General features: G+C 41.2%; 1 protein-coding gene across 3 annotated transcripts in view; it reads left to right on the top strand.

Moving 5' to 3' along the window:
- tchp (trichoplein, keratin filament binding) overlaps positions 1-12,076 on the top strand; it is a 37,724-nt gene extending 25,648 nt beyond the window's left edge. For all 3 annotated transcript variants that reach the window (XM_078554410.1, XM_078554411.1, XM_078554409.1), the window contains exons 8-13: positions 1,668-1,734; positions 2,842-3,014; positions 4,039-4,120; positions 10,373-10,558; positions 11,218-11,361; positions 11,505-12,076. In XM_078554410.1, coding sequence (XP_078410536.1) covers positions 1,668-1,734; positions 2,842-3,014; positions 4,039-4,120; positions 10,373-10,558; positions 11,218-11,361; positions 11,505-11,537 — 685 coding nt within the window. In that variant the 3' untranslated portion in view covers positions 11,538-12,076. The remainder of the gene's footprint in view (positions 1-1,667; positions 1,735-2,841; positions 3,015-4,038; positions 4,121-10,372; positions 10,559-11,217; positions 11,362-11,504) is intronic.
- Positions 12,077-16,029: the final 3,953 nt, after the last annotated feature.

The following is a 16,029-nucleotide window of genomic DNA, read 5'->3' as shown; positions in this document are numbered from 1 at the left end:
TGCATTCATCTGGTGTATTCTCCTATTTCTATACTCACTAGCACGTGGCTTTGGGAGTAATCCAGAGGTTACTACCTTTTGAGGCCCTGCTTGCTAATCTCTTTGCTAACTCGCTAAACTCAGCCTACAGAACCTCATTCCTTTTTCTATCTATATTGTTGGTACCAATGTGGACCACAACCTCTGGCTGTGCCCCCCGCACCCTCCAGAATGCTCTGTAGCTGTTCAGTGATACCCATGACCCTGGCACCAGGGAGGCAACATACCATCCTGGAATCATGTCTGCGACCACGGAAGCGCCTGTCTGTTCCTCTAACTAATGAATCTCCTATCTGCCCTATTGTTTTTACACTCAGAAATTTGCTCTTCCCCTCTTTTTGCTCCCTTCCTGCACCACCGAGCCACCCATGGTGCCACAAACGTGATTCTAACTGCACTCCTCCAAGGAACCAGCATCCAAAACAGAAACCCAATTTTGCGAGCGGGACCTCGGGGGACTCCTGCAGTATCTGACTGGTTCTCTTGGACTCCCTGGCAGTCATCCATTCCCTCTCTACCTCATGCTCCTAGCCTGCAATGTGACCACCTCTCTGAACATGCTATCCACATAGCTGTCAGCCTCACAGATGTGCTAGAGTGACTCATGCTGCCGCTCAGCCTCCAAAACCCGAAGCTCAAGTTTCTGGAGCTGGTGATATCTCCTACACATGTGGTCATCTAGATCACTGGTAGTGTCCACAACTTCCCACATAACAGGACGTGTATTCCAAGCGACTGAGCTGCTCTGCCATGTCTTTACTTACGTTAACTTTATTTTACTTTGGTTTATTTATCTTAAAAAGAGTCATACAGACTCTAAGCGTTAACTCTGCTTCTCTCTCCACAGATTCTGCCAGACCTGAGTTTTTCCAGCATTTTCTGTTTTTATTAACTTTATTTTACTTGGCCCTAAGTTAATAAACCTTAAAACTCTTGATAAACTTACTAGTACTGATAAAACTGAACAGTTAACACACTTTACTAGTTGCAACAAACCTTACTTAAAGACACTCCTTAACAGATGTTTCTCACCAACCAATGATCTTACAGTTTTCCTGTGATGTCAGTGTTTGATTCCCCCCCCCCCCCCCCCCCCCCCCCCACACACACACACACACACACACACACACAAGTTCAGCTAGCTGCCGAGTAGAGGTGCTCTCATGAAGTTCCGGTTTCTTTAGCTCCTTGAAGGCAATGAAGGCCCCAAGCCTTGCCCTCTGTTTATCTGCTGCCGACTTGAGGTACTGTCACACAGATCCGGCTTCTCCCCAGCTCCCTGAAGGCAGTGAAGGCCCTGGACCTCGCTCCCTATTTATCCACTGCCATGTAGAGGTGCTGTCATGCAGGCCCGTCTTCTCCCAGCTCCCTGAAGGCAGTGAAGGCACCGAGCCTTGCCCTATATTTATCCCTTGCCGTGTAGAGGTGCTCCCACACAGGTCCGGCTTCTCCCAGTTACCTGAAGGTACCTTACCAGCTTGTGTCACAATGGACTGTGATGTAGGTTTTTTCAACTGATAACTTTACTGTTTCTTTTTTGTTTTAATGAATGAACTCTCAAACTTTGGCTTACTTCTCTTGACAGAAAGCACTCCACATGCTAACGCCGCTTCTCTTCCTCTTTGCAGCCGGATACTGAATCGTCAGTACAAGACGCAGATGAGAAGACGTGCGCAGCAGATTCAGGAAGAGCTGGTAAGGGTTCCTCTGCTGCAGCATCGGAAAATTCAAACCTTTCATTAATAGTCTTATACCTATAGGCGAGGTATTGGGTGTGATGTGCACTGTTGTTAAATAGCTTGACACTTCTTGCTCAGAGAAAAGGACAAGAGAAACAAAATACATACTTGAAAGTTTGAGTTTCAACAAAAAGACCAAGTAAAGCACCAACTAAAGAACAATTAACTTAACACTTGGTGGATTTAGCACTGTGAGGAGATGCACAAAGCAGATTCAGAAAGAGCTCTGAGTAATGCAAGACGGTGCGACATGAAGTAAAATAAAAATAGACTGCTAAGAAGGAGCAGTTTATTCCATCAATTATCTAACAGTGCCGTACAGGTGGAATTATTAGTGAAATGTGTGATTTGCTTTATCTTGTTTCTATACTTTCAAAGTATGATTTATCATCTCTGATTGTCGTTCGCTCTGCTGTTAATGAGAAGGGCAGGGAGGCGAATAGATGGCTTGTCATTGTAACCAACCATTTAATATGGCTGAGAGTAGTCAGAGTGACTATTCCTCCCAGTGGCAGAGTACATTACCTTTACTAATATCAGACTGATGGCATAGCTGGCATGGAGACCTCATCATGAGAATTTGAGTGTTGATCTGTCACCTGCTATTCCGTGGTGTAACGCATTGGAGCAAATGCAAAGTGCCAGCCTTTATGATTTTTTTAAGCAGGGTTGTTCGTATACCCTACTAATTCACCAAGGTACAGCTTCAAATCAATTGGAATGTTGCTGGCTGATCAAGAGGCGATTGTCATCTATCACGAGTTGACAGACCTCCCGTGGGGGAAAAAAAGGCCAGGCAGCAGGTGGGTAGGGGAACAATCTTCACATTCCTACCCTGTTTCAAATGGCAGTCTGGAGTAGCAGTGAGAGCACTTACTCTTGGAAATGATTGCAAAATGCTGTGTATTTTTGATCTGACTGCTAAAGTTATTCCGTCACCAATGACTTATTTAAACGTTCATTTAAGCATTCTTTATGGAAGTACACTGACCACCTTTTATATGATTTTAGTACAGTTTGAATTGTGCAGCTCTTTGATTTGTATCTTTTTTTCAATTTGCAGGAGATGGATCGCCAATTTCTTGCATCCCTGATTGAAAAAGAAGAGGCGGACCAACACCTACAGTCAGCAAGGCGTGAACAGGCCAGAGCAGATGCAGCGTGGATGAAGAAAGTAATTGAGGAGCAGCTGCAGTTGGAGAGAGAGCGTGAGGCCGAACTGGACAGTATATTCAGGTCTGGCTGTGATCATTTGTGCAGATAATGCTCCATTTATTTAGTTGGCAAACAATTGTACTGGATGGAAAAGGATGAAGACATGATTCTATTATTCTCTCCTTTTCACAGGAGCATAAATCAGTTTGATCTTCTACATGCTGATAAGCATTATATCTGTTGAATAGTTTCATCAGATGTTGGTGGTTTCTTGCAAACAAATGCTCCATGCTTTGGCTCCCCATTATAGTTATTTGCTAGCAAAATACTCATCAGTGCAAAATAGAACTATTTATAAGTGGACTTTTAATTATAATTTGCGTCCCATTCGAATGCGCTTTCTGCTGCTTTTCCCAGTGAGCTATTGAAATATTGAGTCTTTACTTAATCTTGACTTGGAGCATTCTTTTCCCATTTGTTCCACCCCATTGCCTTTTCACCAGCAGCACAAATTGCTTTGTGGTGAAAGCAAGATGTCTTTCTTCTACCTCTAGAGTTGGAATAGCAGTGAAAGTTATTCAGGAGCCAGAGCTCTGAATAACGTGTGATTTTAAGTAAGAATTCCTGTTCCAATATATTTAACGGACATTGAAGGGCCTTATCTTAGAGTATTCCTCTAAATCAAAATCTGCATTCTGTTTAAATTTCATGAAATCAGTATGGTTCTGCTCTCCTACTCAATGGAAGGAGAAATCTAATTAGAAACAAAATCCGTGTTTCCATGACTATGATATCACAACATAAATTAGGAAAGGAACATCCCTGAACTACAAATAACATAATTTGTTTTTCTGTTGAGAGCCTACAAACTTTATAAATAGAATGTAACTTGCTGCATTTGAGTCCTGGGAATAAATTGTAGGCTATTGGGGGGGATTATTATTTTAAAATTGTTACATCCTTTTAAGATGTTATCTTCTTAATTTTCAATGCAACACTTCGCAGTGACAATACGTGAGTGCAGCCAGAGAATGTAATGGTGTACTTAAATTATAGAATGCACAAATGGGCTTTTAAGTTTGAAAATAAATCCCTCTGATTCCAGGGAGGAGGCCCAACGTATGTGGCAGAAACAAGAAGAGGAGTGGGAGAGAGAGAGACAAGCAAGAATGCGCTTAATGCAGGAGGTATGGGGGTCACATTCCTTGTTTAATTTTACAAAGATTAATTATTTGAAAATGTCAGATTGTTAGCTATGTAGATATTTTGTCTTAGAGTAGATTCAGGCAGCCTCACAAATGCAGTATTGGTTTTTATGTTCCTTGCATCTATGAATGTGAATTAAACATTTTCTTTACAAACATTGAACTCTCCAGAATAAATCTCCAGTGCTAGCTAGTTTACTAGGAGTCTTTTGATCGATGCTTCAGTGCAATTGATGAGACATGATGTGCACCTATAATTCCCCACACTGGATGTTATTATGCTTGGCTTTACTGTCAATAGAAGGTGGAGCAAATTTACTCATAGAGAGCAAGGAAGCAAATAACCTAAGCAGTGCATCCTTCCCAGAACCTTGTTTAGGAGTAGCTTTTGTCAGGCTTGGAGAAAGTGGTCTGTCTTTGCTTTCAGCTAGGAAATGGTCCAAAACATGTAGGCAACCAGAACAAGTGACGAAATTTTGTTTTGAAGTAAAGAATAAAGTGCCACAAATAATTGACAGGGGGTAGGCCAATAATTTAAATACCAACTAATATTATTTATCTTACAACACAAAAGAAGCCTGTTTCATCTCATGTGAATGAGGTGTCCACCTTGTTCCATTCTTGCAGCCTCTCCCAATTTCCTTTTGGTGTTATTTTTCAAAAATTAATCTACTTTCCTTTAGAAAGCTGTTATGCATTCTATGCCTACTATTGTTTCTGGTAGGGCATTGCGCCTTCTAATAACCCTCTGTGTAAAAATAATTTTCTCAACCTCTCTGATGACTATTTTAAATTTATGCTCTCTAGTTGACTTATCACACAGTGGAAATAGGTTTTTTCTGATTTATCTTTCCAAAATTGTTCATAATTTTGGACACCTCCATTGGAGCTCCTCTTGACTTTCTCCGTTCCAATGAAAAAAGTTCCATTGATACTTCTGCTGCCAAAATGATGACAGCATTGCTTTTGACAATTTAATAATGAGAATCTTGGCTGACTACTTTGGTTTTCTCAGCTCCAACCTAGGGAGTTGACAAACCAATGACCCCTGATTGTTATCTAGTTACCCTTTAGGGAGGCAGTCATGTGGGCACACTGTCCACTGTCATTGTTTGGACTTTGGAGAATAGCCACTTGTTCCAGGTACCTTGGGGTGCTGGGGCCCTTTGGAGCTGTAGGAAAGAATGACAAAGAATCTCTCAGTGCCTAAGACAGGCTGTTGAGACAAAGTCCACAGCAACTTCTCTGCTTGCTCTACATTAATTGAACAATTAGAAGGTGTTAACAAAGATCAAAGGAATAGCTCCGCTGGCATTTCTACATCCTTTCAATATGATCTTACTTGAGAATCTTCCTACAAGTCTCTTTGTGGGGAGACAGTGGTGTTGTGGTAACGTCACTGGACTAGTAATCCAGAGGTCCGGACTAATGCTCTGGGGACATGGGTTCAAATCCCACTATGGTGGCTGGTGGAATTCAAATTCAATTAATAAATCTGGAATATAAAGCTAGTCTGAGTAATGGGGACCATGACCACTGTCATCGATTGCTGTAAAATCCCATCAGATTCAGCGCAGGAAATCTGTCATCCTTACCTTGTCCGTAGAATCATAGAAAGTTGACGGCACAGAAGGAAGCCCCTTGGCCCATTATGTCTACACTGGCTGAAAAAAACAAGCCATCCAACCTAATTCCACTTTCCAGCATTTGGTCTGTAGCCCTGCATCTTAGGGCACTTCAGGTGCACATCTGCGCACCTTTTAAAGAAGAAGAGGTTTTCTGTCTCTACCACCCTTTGAGGCAGTGAGTTCCAGACCCCTACCACCCTCTAGGTGGAAAAATCTTTCCTCTTCTACCAATCACTTTAAATCTATGTCCCCTAGTAACTGACCTCTCTGCTAAGCTAAATAGGCCCTTCCCATCCACTCTATCCAGGCCCCTCACAATTCTGTACATCTCAATCAAATCTCCCCTCAGCCCCCTCTGTTTCAAGGAGAACAACCCCAGCCTATCCATACTTTCCTCATGGCTGCAATTTTCCAGTCCTGGCAACATCCTCGTAAACCACCTCTTTGTCCTCTCTAGTACATTTTTCTGCAATGAGGTGACCAGAACTACACACACAACTCAAGTTGTGGCCTACCTAATGTTTTATCTAGTTCCAGCATAACCTCTCTGATCTTATATCTAATGCCTTGGCTGGTGAAGGAAATGATTTCGTATGCTTTCTTAACCACCTTGTTGATCTGCCCTGCTACCTTGGGATCTGTGGACATTCACTCCAAGGTCCCTCACTTCCTTTACACCTCAGTATCCTCCCATTTATTGTGTATTCCTTTGTCTTGTTTGACCTCCCCAAATGCATCATCTCACAATTCTCTGGGTTGAATTCCATTTGCCACTTGACTGCCCACCTGATTTGTCCATTGATATCTCCAGACACACAGCAGGTGGTTGATTCTTAACTGCCCTCTGAAATAGCCTAGCAAGCCACTCCGTTCAAGGACAATTCAAGATGAGCAATAAATACTGGCCTTGCTAGCAACACCAACATTTCCATGAAAGAATTAAAAAAAGTAGTTTCTTATTGGCATGTTTGTCTCAAAATTCTTCAGGGGCTCTTCTAATTTTTCAAGTTACTTTTTCAGGAGATGGCTGGAATGCCTGAATAAACAGTGTAGATGGTTGAAAGTGATCAGACACAATTCTCTTCTACTGATGGTGTGAGATGAGGATAGGACAAAACTGCCTCAGAGTCTGTAGGGGACTAAATAGTATTAAACTGTAAAGTCACTCAGAGTTCATCAATTGACTGGTGTGAGAAATGGAAAAAAATATTGAACTTGTGAGTTCTGAGTACCAATGGGGGAGAGGGTTCTTCTGGAGAAAGTAGCAAGAGTCATGACCAGAGCACTGTGGGTGGCTCCGCTGTGCAGGAAGAGAGGAGAACAATAGTGGTAGTGGATCCTATAGGGGAACAGACAGGTGCTTATATGGCCACAGACATGATTCCAGGGTGGTATGTTGCCTCCATGGTGCAAGGGTCATGGATATCACTGAGTGGCTTCAGACCATTCTGGAGGTTGAGGGTGCATAGCCAGAGGTTGTGATTTTCATTGGGACCAACGACATAGGTAGAAAAAAAGGATGAGGTCCTGCAGGTTAAGTTCAGAGAGTTAGGAAAGAGATTAGCAAGCAGGACCTCAAAGGTAGTAACCTCCCTGATTACTTCTAAGGCTACGTGCTAGCGAATATGGAAATAGGAGAATATACCAAATGAGCAGGGAGCGGGAGACAGAAATTTAGTGGGTGACTCTGGAAGACAGAAGAAGCAAAGGTTAAAAGGTTTACAGCACAGGAATTTGGCAATGTTAAAAGGTATTTATTTAAATGCAAGGAGTATAGCAAACAAAGCCGGTGAGCTGAGGGCACAGATAGGCACATGGCAGTGTGACATCATTGCTATAATGGAAACTTGGCTTAAAGAGGGGCAACAATGGCAACTCAAAACCCCTAGATATAAGGTTTTCAGGCAGGATAGAGAAGGGGCTAAAAAAAGGTGAGAATGTAGCATTATTGCTTAAAGAATCGATTACAGCTGTGAGAAGGGATGAAATACTAAATGAATCAACAAATCAGGCCATATGGGTTGAGCTCAGAAATAAAAAAGGGACACTCACACTACTAGAAGTATGCTATAGACCCCCAAGTAGTGAGAGGGAGATAGAAGAGCAAATACGTAGGCAAATGTCTGAGTGTAAAAACAATAGGGCAGTAACAATTGGAAACTTCAACTGCCCTAATATCAACTGGGATACGAACGGTGTAATAGGCACAGAGGTCACAAAATTCTTGAACTGTATTCAAGAGAACTTTTTTAGCCAGCATGTAACAAACCCAACGAGAGGGAGCGCAATTCTAGATTTAATATTAGGAAATGAAGCTCGGCAAGTGGATGAAGTAGCAGTGGGTGACCATTTTGGAGACCATAATACAGTTAGATTTAATATAATAATGGAAAAGGATAAAGATAGAACAGGAGCAAAAGTTTTAAATTGGGGAAAGAAATTTTAGGAAGCTGAGAGGTGATCTGGCGAAAGTGAACTGGTTACAGCTACTTGAAAGGGAAATCAGTGACAGACTAGTGGGAGGCATTCAAAAGTGAGATTCTACGGGCAGTGTGTACATATCCCCACAAAGAAAAGGGCGGTACTTCCAAACTTAGAGCCCCCTGGTTATCTAGATGCATACAAGGTAAGACAAAGCAGAAAAAGAAAGCTTATGACAGTCATAAAAAATATAATACTTTAGAAAGCCTAGAGGAGTATGGAAAGTACAGGAGTGAAGTAAAAAAGGTAATTAAGAAAGCAAATAGAGGTTATGAAAAAGTATGGGCAGGTAAAATCAAAGAAAACCCAAAGATGCTTTACCAGTATATTAAGAGTAAAAGGATAACTAAGGAAAGGGTAGGGCTGATCAGAGATGCACATGGTAACTTGTGCTCTGATGTGGAAGATGTGGGCAGGGTTCCCAATGAGTACTTCCTCTCTGTCTTCACTAAGGAGAGGGATGAAGCAGATATTCTAGTTAAAGAGGAAGAGTGTGAAATATTAGATACAATCAGCATAGTGAGAGAGGATGTACTGGAGGGCTGACAACCTTGAAGTTGGATAAGTCACCAGTGCCAGATGGATTGTATCCCATGCTGTTAAAGGGAGCCAGGGAAGAAATAGCGGATGCTCTGAGGATCATTTTCCAATCCTCACTAGATACAGGCGAGGTACCAGAGGATTGGAGATCTGCGAGCGTTGTACCATTATTTAAAAAGGGTGCAAGGGATAGACCAAATAATTATAGGCCGGTCAATCTGACTTCTGTGATGGGCAAATTATTAGAATCAATTCTGAGAAACAGGATAAACTGTCACTTGGTAAGGAATGGATTAATCAGGGATAGTCAGCATGGTTTTGTTAGGGAAAGGTGGTGTTTTACTAATTTAATCAAATTTTTTGAGGAAGTACCAAGGAGGATTGATGAAGGTAGTGCAGTGGATGTTGTCTACATGGATTTAGTAAGGCATTTGACAAGGTCCCACATGGCAGACTGGTCAGAAAAGTAAAAGCCCATGGGTTACAGGGGAATGTGGCAAGTTGGATTCAAAATTGGTTCAATGACAGGAAACCAAGGGTATTGGTTGATGGATGTTTTTGCGAATGGAAAGCGCTATCCAGTGGCGTTCCACAGGGTTCAGTGTTGGGTCCCTTGCTGTATGTTGTATATATTAATGATTTGGACTTAAATGCGGGTGGCATACACAATGAATGGGAGGATATTGGGAGGGGTAGAGGAAGTGAGAGACCTTGGTGTGCATGTCCACGTGTCGTTGAAGCTGGCAGAACAGGTGGATAAGGTGGTAAAGAAAGCATATGGAATGCTTTCCTTTATTAGATGAGGTATAGAATACAAAAGCAGAGATGTAATGATGGAACTGTATGAAACACTGGTTAGGTCACAGCTGGAATTTTGTGTACTTCTGGTCGCCACATTACAGGATGGACATAATTGCTCTGGAGAGAATACAGAGGAGATTTACAAGAATGTTGCCAGGGCAGCTATGAGGAGAGATGGGATAGGCTGGGGTTGTTTTCCTTGGAACTGAGGAGGCTGAGGGGTGATCTAATTGAGGTGTACAAGATTATGAGCGGCCTAAATAGAGTAGACAGGGATGCCCTGGTTCCCTGAGCTAAGGGGCCAATTACCAGGGGATACAGATTTAAGGCGATTGGTAGAAGGATTAGAGGGGACATGAGGAAAAACGACTTCACCCAGAGGGCAGTTGGTGTTTGGAATTCACTGCCTGGTTTAATGGTGGAGGCAGAAACTCTCAACTCATTTAAAAGGCACCTAGATCTGCAGCTAAAATGCTGTAACCTGCAAGGCCACGTACCAGGTGCTGGAGGTTGGATTAAAAATGGGCAGCTAGTTTTTTTTTCTTTTTCAGCTGGCGCAGACACGATGGGCTGTACGGCCTCTCTGTGCTGTAACTTTTCTATGGTTTTATGGTTGTGCACTTGGGGGATGCTCTTATAATGTTCGGCTTGAGGTATATTGTTGGAATGGATTAAAGGGGGTGTTACCTGACCTGAAAGCCTAAACTGGAAAGTAGCACACGTCCCTCACCTGTCGAGCACGATTTGCTTTAATAGAGTATTTAATGTGGTCATTTCTTGTTAGGTACTTGTAGGCCGACAGCGGCAAATCCTGGATAGGATTGAGATGAATCGGCACGCTCAAGAGGAATCTGTTCAGCGTCGCGAGGAGCTGATCCGGGAGCTAGAGGAAGTGAAAGAAACAGCAAGGCGAGAGAAGGAGGAAGAGGAGGAAGTGAAAACTGCTCGCAAGCAAGAGCTGACAGCACAGGTTTGTTCCATAAATCTATTGATATACAGGCATTAATCACCTGACTATGGTCCTAATGGATGTTCTTTTGTTGTTGCATATTTAAGTGGGTCACTGTACTCTGCATAATGCATTGTTCCTCAGAGATATTGAGAATAGCCATGTAACCAAAGATTATTCATATGGTCAATGATGTTAGCTGATTTTAGCCACAACACCAATTGGTGTTAAATTTGCTTCAGTGAGTCAGCAGGGGAAAACCACACTGTGCCACAAGTAGCAGTAAAATGTAGGTTCACTCCTGTGTTTCTTCACACAATGAGTTGATGGAACAATGAGAAGAAGCCAAAGACATCCTCCAAAGCAGAAAGAAAGGAAGAATTCTGAGGCTAAATTTCAATCCCCGCCCACCACTGCTCTCCCTCCCTCACCTTCAAGGCCAGCATGTTCAGAAAAAGGAGAAAAGGGAATTGAAGTATAGTAAATGATTAATCCTGGTACTGTAATAATACAGCAGGGAATCCTGCAGGTCTACTGTAATTCAGCTGAGATCTTGCTATAATCTCCAACATTGCAAAATATTGTTTCATGCTATCAATAAATAATGAACAAATGTACTGGACAACATAGGACTGGTAAATGCAGTTATTCCTAACTATTTTTTCTTATTTTTAACATAGATTGCAGAACGGAGGAGACTGGAGTTGGAAGAGTTGCAACGCCAACAGGAGGTGGAAAATGAGGAAAGGCTTGCACAGAGAGAGCAGGAAGAGATGCTTCAACATGAGGCTAAGCTGATGAGGCAGCGAGGATATGAGCCTAAGGTAACTATACACATTAACAATAGATGCCTGGAGCACTGCAGTGGCTCAGGAAGCAAAGTGCCATCTAGTACTGACACTCTAAGATATTCAGTTTTTAAAGTGAGAAACATGATTTTTATTGCTCCTGTTTTATATTTTATTAGATGTTCCACCGACCAAGAATAGCCTGGACATAGCTCAGAAGCCGAGAAATATAAGACTGGCTTGTGAAATGTGAGTCTTGCCTTGGAATGGATTGAGTATCTGGATCAAATCCACATTACGTGACCTCTCAACATAGCCAGACAGAGCCAAGTCTTCACTCCCTTTATGTGATGGATGTTATGGTAGACAATTTGCACTTAATTGAAGGAGAAACTCAACTCGGAAAGTTAGGTTCAAGTTCATGTGAAACGACAGAGCTGTTTAAATCTCTAAGGATCTCTGATCAGTATACATTAAATATGAATGGTTCACAGGGCTTAACCACTTGGTTGCCTGGAAGATTATTCTTTCTCTAGTGGGTGGTTGGTACACAAAATCCATGTTACGCTGTTATCCATGTTCTGAAGGCTCTACATAATCCTCAATTCCTTCCATTCAGGCTCTAAGAAATTCAGATCCACTATATTCCTCCAGCTTTGCAGTAGGTAAATAATTTTGCTTCCCACAGTACAAATTAAAAAAGCATCTACTGATAGCATCTACATTTCAAGGAATTGTAAATGTTAGTGGCAAAAATAGTTAATGGATTCTCAATCAGGGAAACCTATAAGTCCCAGTCTTAACTAACATTTGAACCAAGGCTTCTATGAAGTAAAAGAAGGGGAAGCCTAAAACTGACAGAGTTTGGCCAGGACATCCAGCAGGGAAATGTTAAAGCAAGAGAGGAGAAGAACGCAAAATTCCCTACCTGTGTGGTTTCAAGTGCGCTTCAACCAAGGTTGACCAAGCAGCACAATTAAGTGTGTGGAACTGTGCACAACCTGGGCTATATCTGTCTTCCTAGCAACAGGAAGTGACATTCATGGAAAGTAGGGCAGTGGGGAGATGGGAAACTCACACCCTGAGTTCAGGCATCTTAGAAAACATTACCAGATATTAAAATGTTCAGTCCATAACACATCCTGATTCTTTTTTATATTACTGCATTAACACTGTTTGTGTTTGCAAGACCAGCCTAATATAATTCATTGTTTATGCTGTAATGGGCCATTTAACCTGGGTATCAAATGGTCAGACAGATTTATGGGTCAGGAAGATTTCATTATGGTGTCTTGCGTTTGAAGGCTTTTAATTCTTGCTGAAAGTATGTGTCTGAGCTTTACATTGGCAGTCTAGAAGTACTGAAGGACGACAATGATGAGTTTCAGCACTCAATTGTTCTCCTGATGGCCTTCAGTTTCTCACTTTCTTCCTAGATTAGGAATCAACATTGGCATACAGCAACATTTTCTTTTCTGGGCTGGGAAGTCACATTAGCTATCAGCCAACGAGGGTTTTACATTGGTTTGTGTGACCCAGATCTTCACTCCCTCACCATATTTCAAATCTGGAGGGTAAGGAGGAAATGGGTAGAGACTGAGGAAGAGGATTGGAGGCCTGGGGAAGAAGATGATCAGAGAGTGCAAGAGATGGAAGATTGGCATTGATGCTGTGGCATATGAGTGAATTGGGAGGCTTGGAAAGTATACTGGAAGGAAACAGACATAGGAAAAAATATGATTTAATAAAATTCAACAACATTTTAAGTTGGAGATTTCAAAACCAAAGTGGTGGGCTTATTGGTAGATTCTGAATATCAATACAAAATACTTTTAAATTATTGATTTAAAATTCTGGAGGATGATTAAAAACACAGCTGATTTCAGATAACATGTCTGAACATAAGATTAGTGATAATTATGTCATTGATATGAATTTTATAAGTTTTTTTGCTTAGCTCAGGCTGTAAAGTCTTTCAAAAGTAAATAAGCGCTTGTGCACATTTTCAATAAACATGTGCAGAACTGACATCTTCATCTGGAATTTAGTGCTGTGGTGTTTGAATTCTCAAATTAAAGAGCATTAAACTTGAAATGTTTAATTTTATTCACCCTGACCAATGTCTACTTTAGACGTCGATTGCCACACTGAAACTAACTCATTCTGATCTCAAAATAAATATTTTTTAAAAGATTTCCGAGTTTCAGGAAGCAGCTTCTGGCCACATCAAAGGCAGAAATGTTACATTATCAGCCCTTCATCCCAGCATGTGCCTGCTTTATCCTACCACATTGCCGAATTATATGCCATCTAAGATTGGGGAAGTAAAGTATATGACTGGATAAGTCACAATAGTAGGTTAATTGCTCACTTCCGACATTCAAGTAGGCCACAGAGGCCAGGAGAGGAACAAAATCACAACTGGCAACTTTAGTTTGGATTTTCAATTTTAATGCGGTACATTTGAACAGCACCAATTTAGATTAAATTTGGCTGCTTTACAGTTAATAACAGACTGGATTTTAATTTGTACGAATCCTTTCAACAGGGAAGGGTCATTTAGGTCATACCATTGGAATTATCTTTGAGCTTTTTCTTGTTTAAGTATACTTTTTACTGGTAAAATGCAATGTTAAAATAGACTTTAAATATTTTTGATGAGGCAGAGTTTAGGAGTATGAATATAAACTTGGAAATGATTAAGTTGAGAGAAATTAAGCTAACATCTTTTATAAAGTATTGAGCAACTTGGGCTTTGAGGTCTTAGCTCTTTGTAAATAGCAATGGAAGTCTAAAGCATCATTTGGGTTTGCCACAAAAATATTCCCATTGCTCTGTTATTCCACCTGGAGTTGATGGAGCTAATCTGTGAAATGTAATTATTTTATTACAAACCAAATAAACTAAATGAACAAATCAAGGGACAAAGTAAAAGGCAGCCCCTTAAAGGGAAACTGCAAAAACAAAAGACAAAATTCAAAGGAAACTTACAAACATTAAAGTGTGATTAAAGAGGTCGATAAAGCACCCCAGTCCCCGCAATGCCACCTTTGCTTAATTAGCAGCTGTTCATGTTCACAGCTGATTTTTTTTTTCACAAGATGTGGGTGTTTCTGGCTAAGCCAGCATTCATTGCTCATCCCTAAAAGCCCCTGAGAAGGTGTATAACACTCAGGACTGTTTTGTAACTATTTAAATTTCAGACGATTTAAACCTTTAAAAGCTCATCTAGTGTAATCGTTCAACTGATTCATTGCCAATTCACTTGTATTCTTGATGGCCCTGAAATCCAGCCAGGGAAGCCAACAAGTGTCTCTTGTTTTCGGATTGAATTATTGATGTTTGTAATACAATGTTAAAGTTTATTAAAAGGCTCCCAGCTTTCTTTTCTAAACCTTTGTACTGAGCCTGTGACATTTCATTTTCGAGGCAATGACCATGAAATAAGAAAAAGAAACACAATTTGGAGCTTGAATGTTTTTATTTGCATTTTTAATCAGTTATAATTATATAAATAAAATCACTTGTGCGTAAAATGGTGGAATGTTTTTTTTGCTACACCTTTCGCTGTCAGTTTTCTTCCACCTTCCCACTCCCCCCTCCACCTCTCCCTCTAAATCCTGAAGGAATTTGACTCCTTGCCAGGCTACATCTCCACAGTGAACTACCAGTATTGCACACATTTATTTGTACTGATTCTTTGTGAGCCTTAGTAGGCTATTTGGCTTGTTTGGAGGGTGGTGGTGGTGCTGATAATGCAGCTGAACCTAATTAACATTCACACATGGACTTCCAGCGGATAAAGATCAGAAATTCCACCCCTGGATGATATTACCCTTCCTAATTCAGAGCATTGATTATAGCATACCTACCACCATCCTTGAGATCAGCTAACAACAGAGTTGGAAATCAAACATGGAACCCTTCTTGTCTGTATAACTCAGTAACATATTGCATTTTATATAGTGCACAAGAACACCCCAAGATGCTTCACAGATGCCCCATCAGACAAAAATGCATGCCAAGTCAAGATGATATTAGGAGGGGTGAGTAAAAGCTTTGTTAAGGATGTTAGTTTTAAGGACAGTCAAAGGAAAAGTGGAGAGTTTAAGAGAAAGAGTGTACAGTCTAAATGGGGGATTGCATGGCCACCCATGGAGTGTACATGAAACCAGAATTTGAGGAATGCAGAGTTCTGGGGCAGTTGTGAAGCTCAAAAAAGTTACAATGATAAAACATAGGACTGAGGAGCAAGAGTAGGTCATGCGGCACTTCGGGCCTACGCTGCCATTCAATAAGATCATAGCTGATCTGGTCGTGGCCTCAGCTCCGCTTTCCTGTCTGCCCCCCATATCCCTTGGCTCCCTTGTCTATCAAAAACCTAACTCTGCCTTAAGTAAATTCAATGACCCAGCCTCCACTGCTTTCTGGGGAAGGGAATTCTGTTAGTACTTTTTTATTTCATTAAATTTTATGACTTTCTCCTACGATAATGGGGACCTTAGATGAGTTCGATGTCTGCTTATTTGAGATGAGAGCATGTGATGTCTAGTAATACCAGTCTCATCTTTCTAGATGTCTAATTGATCCATAAGTATCAATATTCTATGTCCTGTAGAGACTAATAATTTGGCTAGTTGCATGACCCTCAATCATAGACTAGATGCATTGATGGAAGGAGGATTTAAAGAGAAGAAACTCATG

This window comes from Cetorhinus maximus, chromosome 12 (genome assembly GCF_964194155.1).
Source record: "Cetorhinus maximus chromosome 12, sCetMax3.hap1.1, whole genome shotgun sequence".
Classification (NCBI taxonomy): domain Eukaryota; kingdom Metazoa; phylum Chordata; class Chondrichthyes; order Lamniformes; family Cetorhinidae; genus Cetorhinus; species Cetorhinus maximus.
This window is presented reverse-complemented; position numbering and strand designations above follow the sequence as displayed.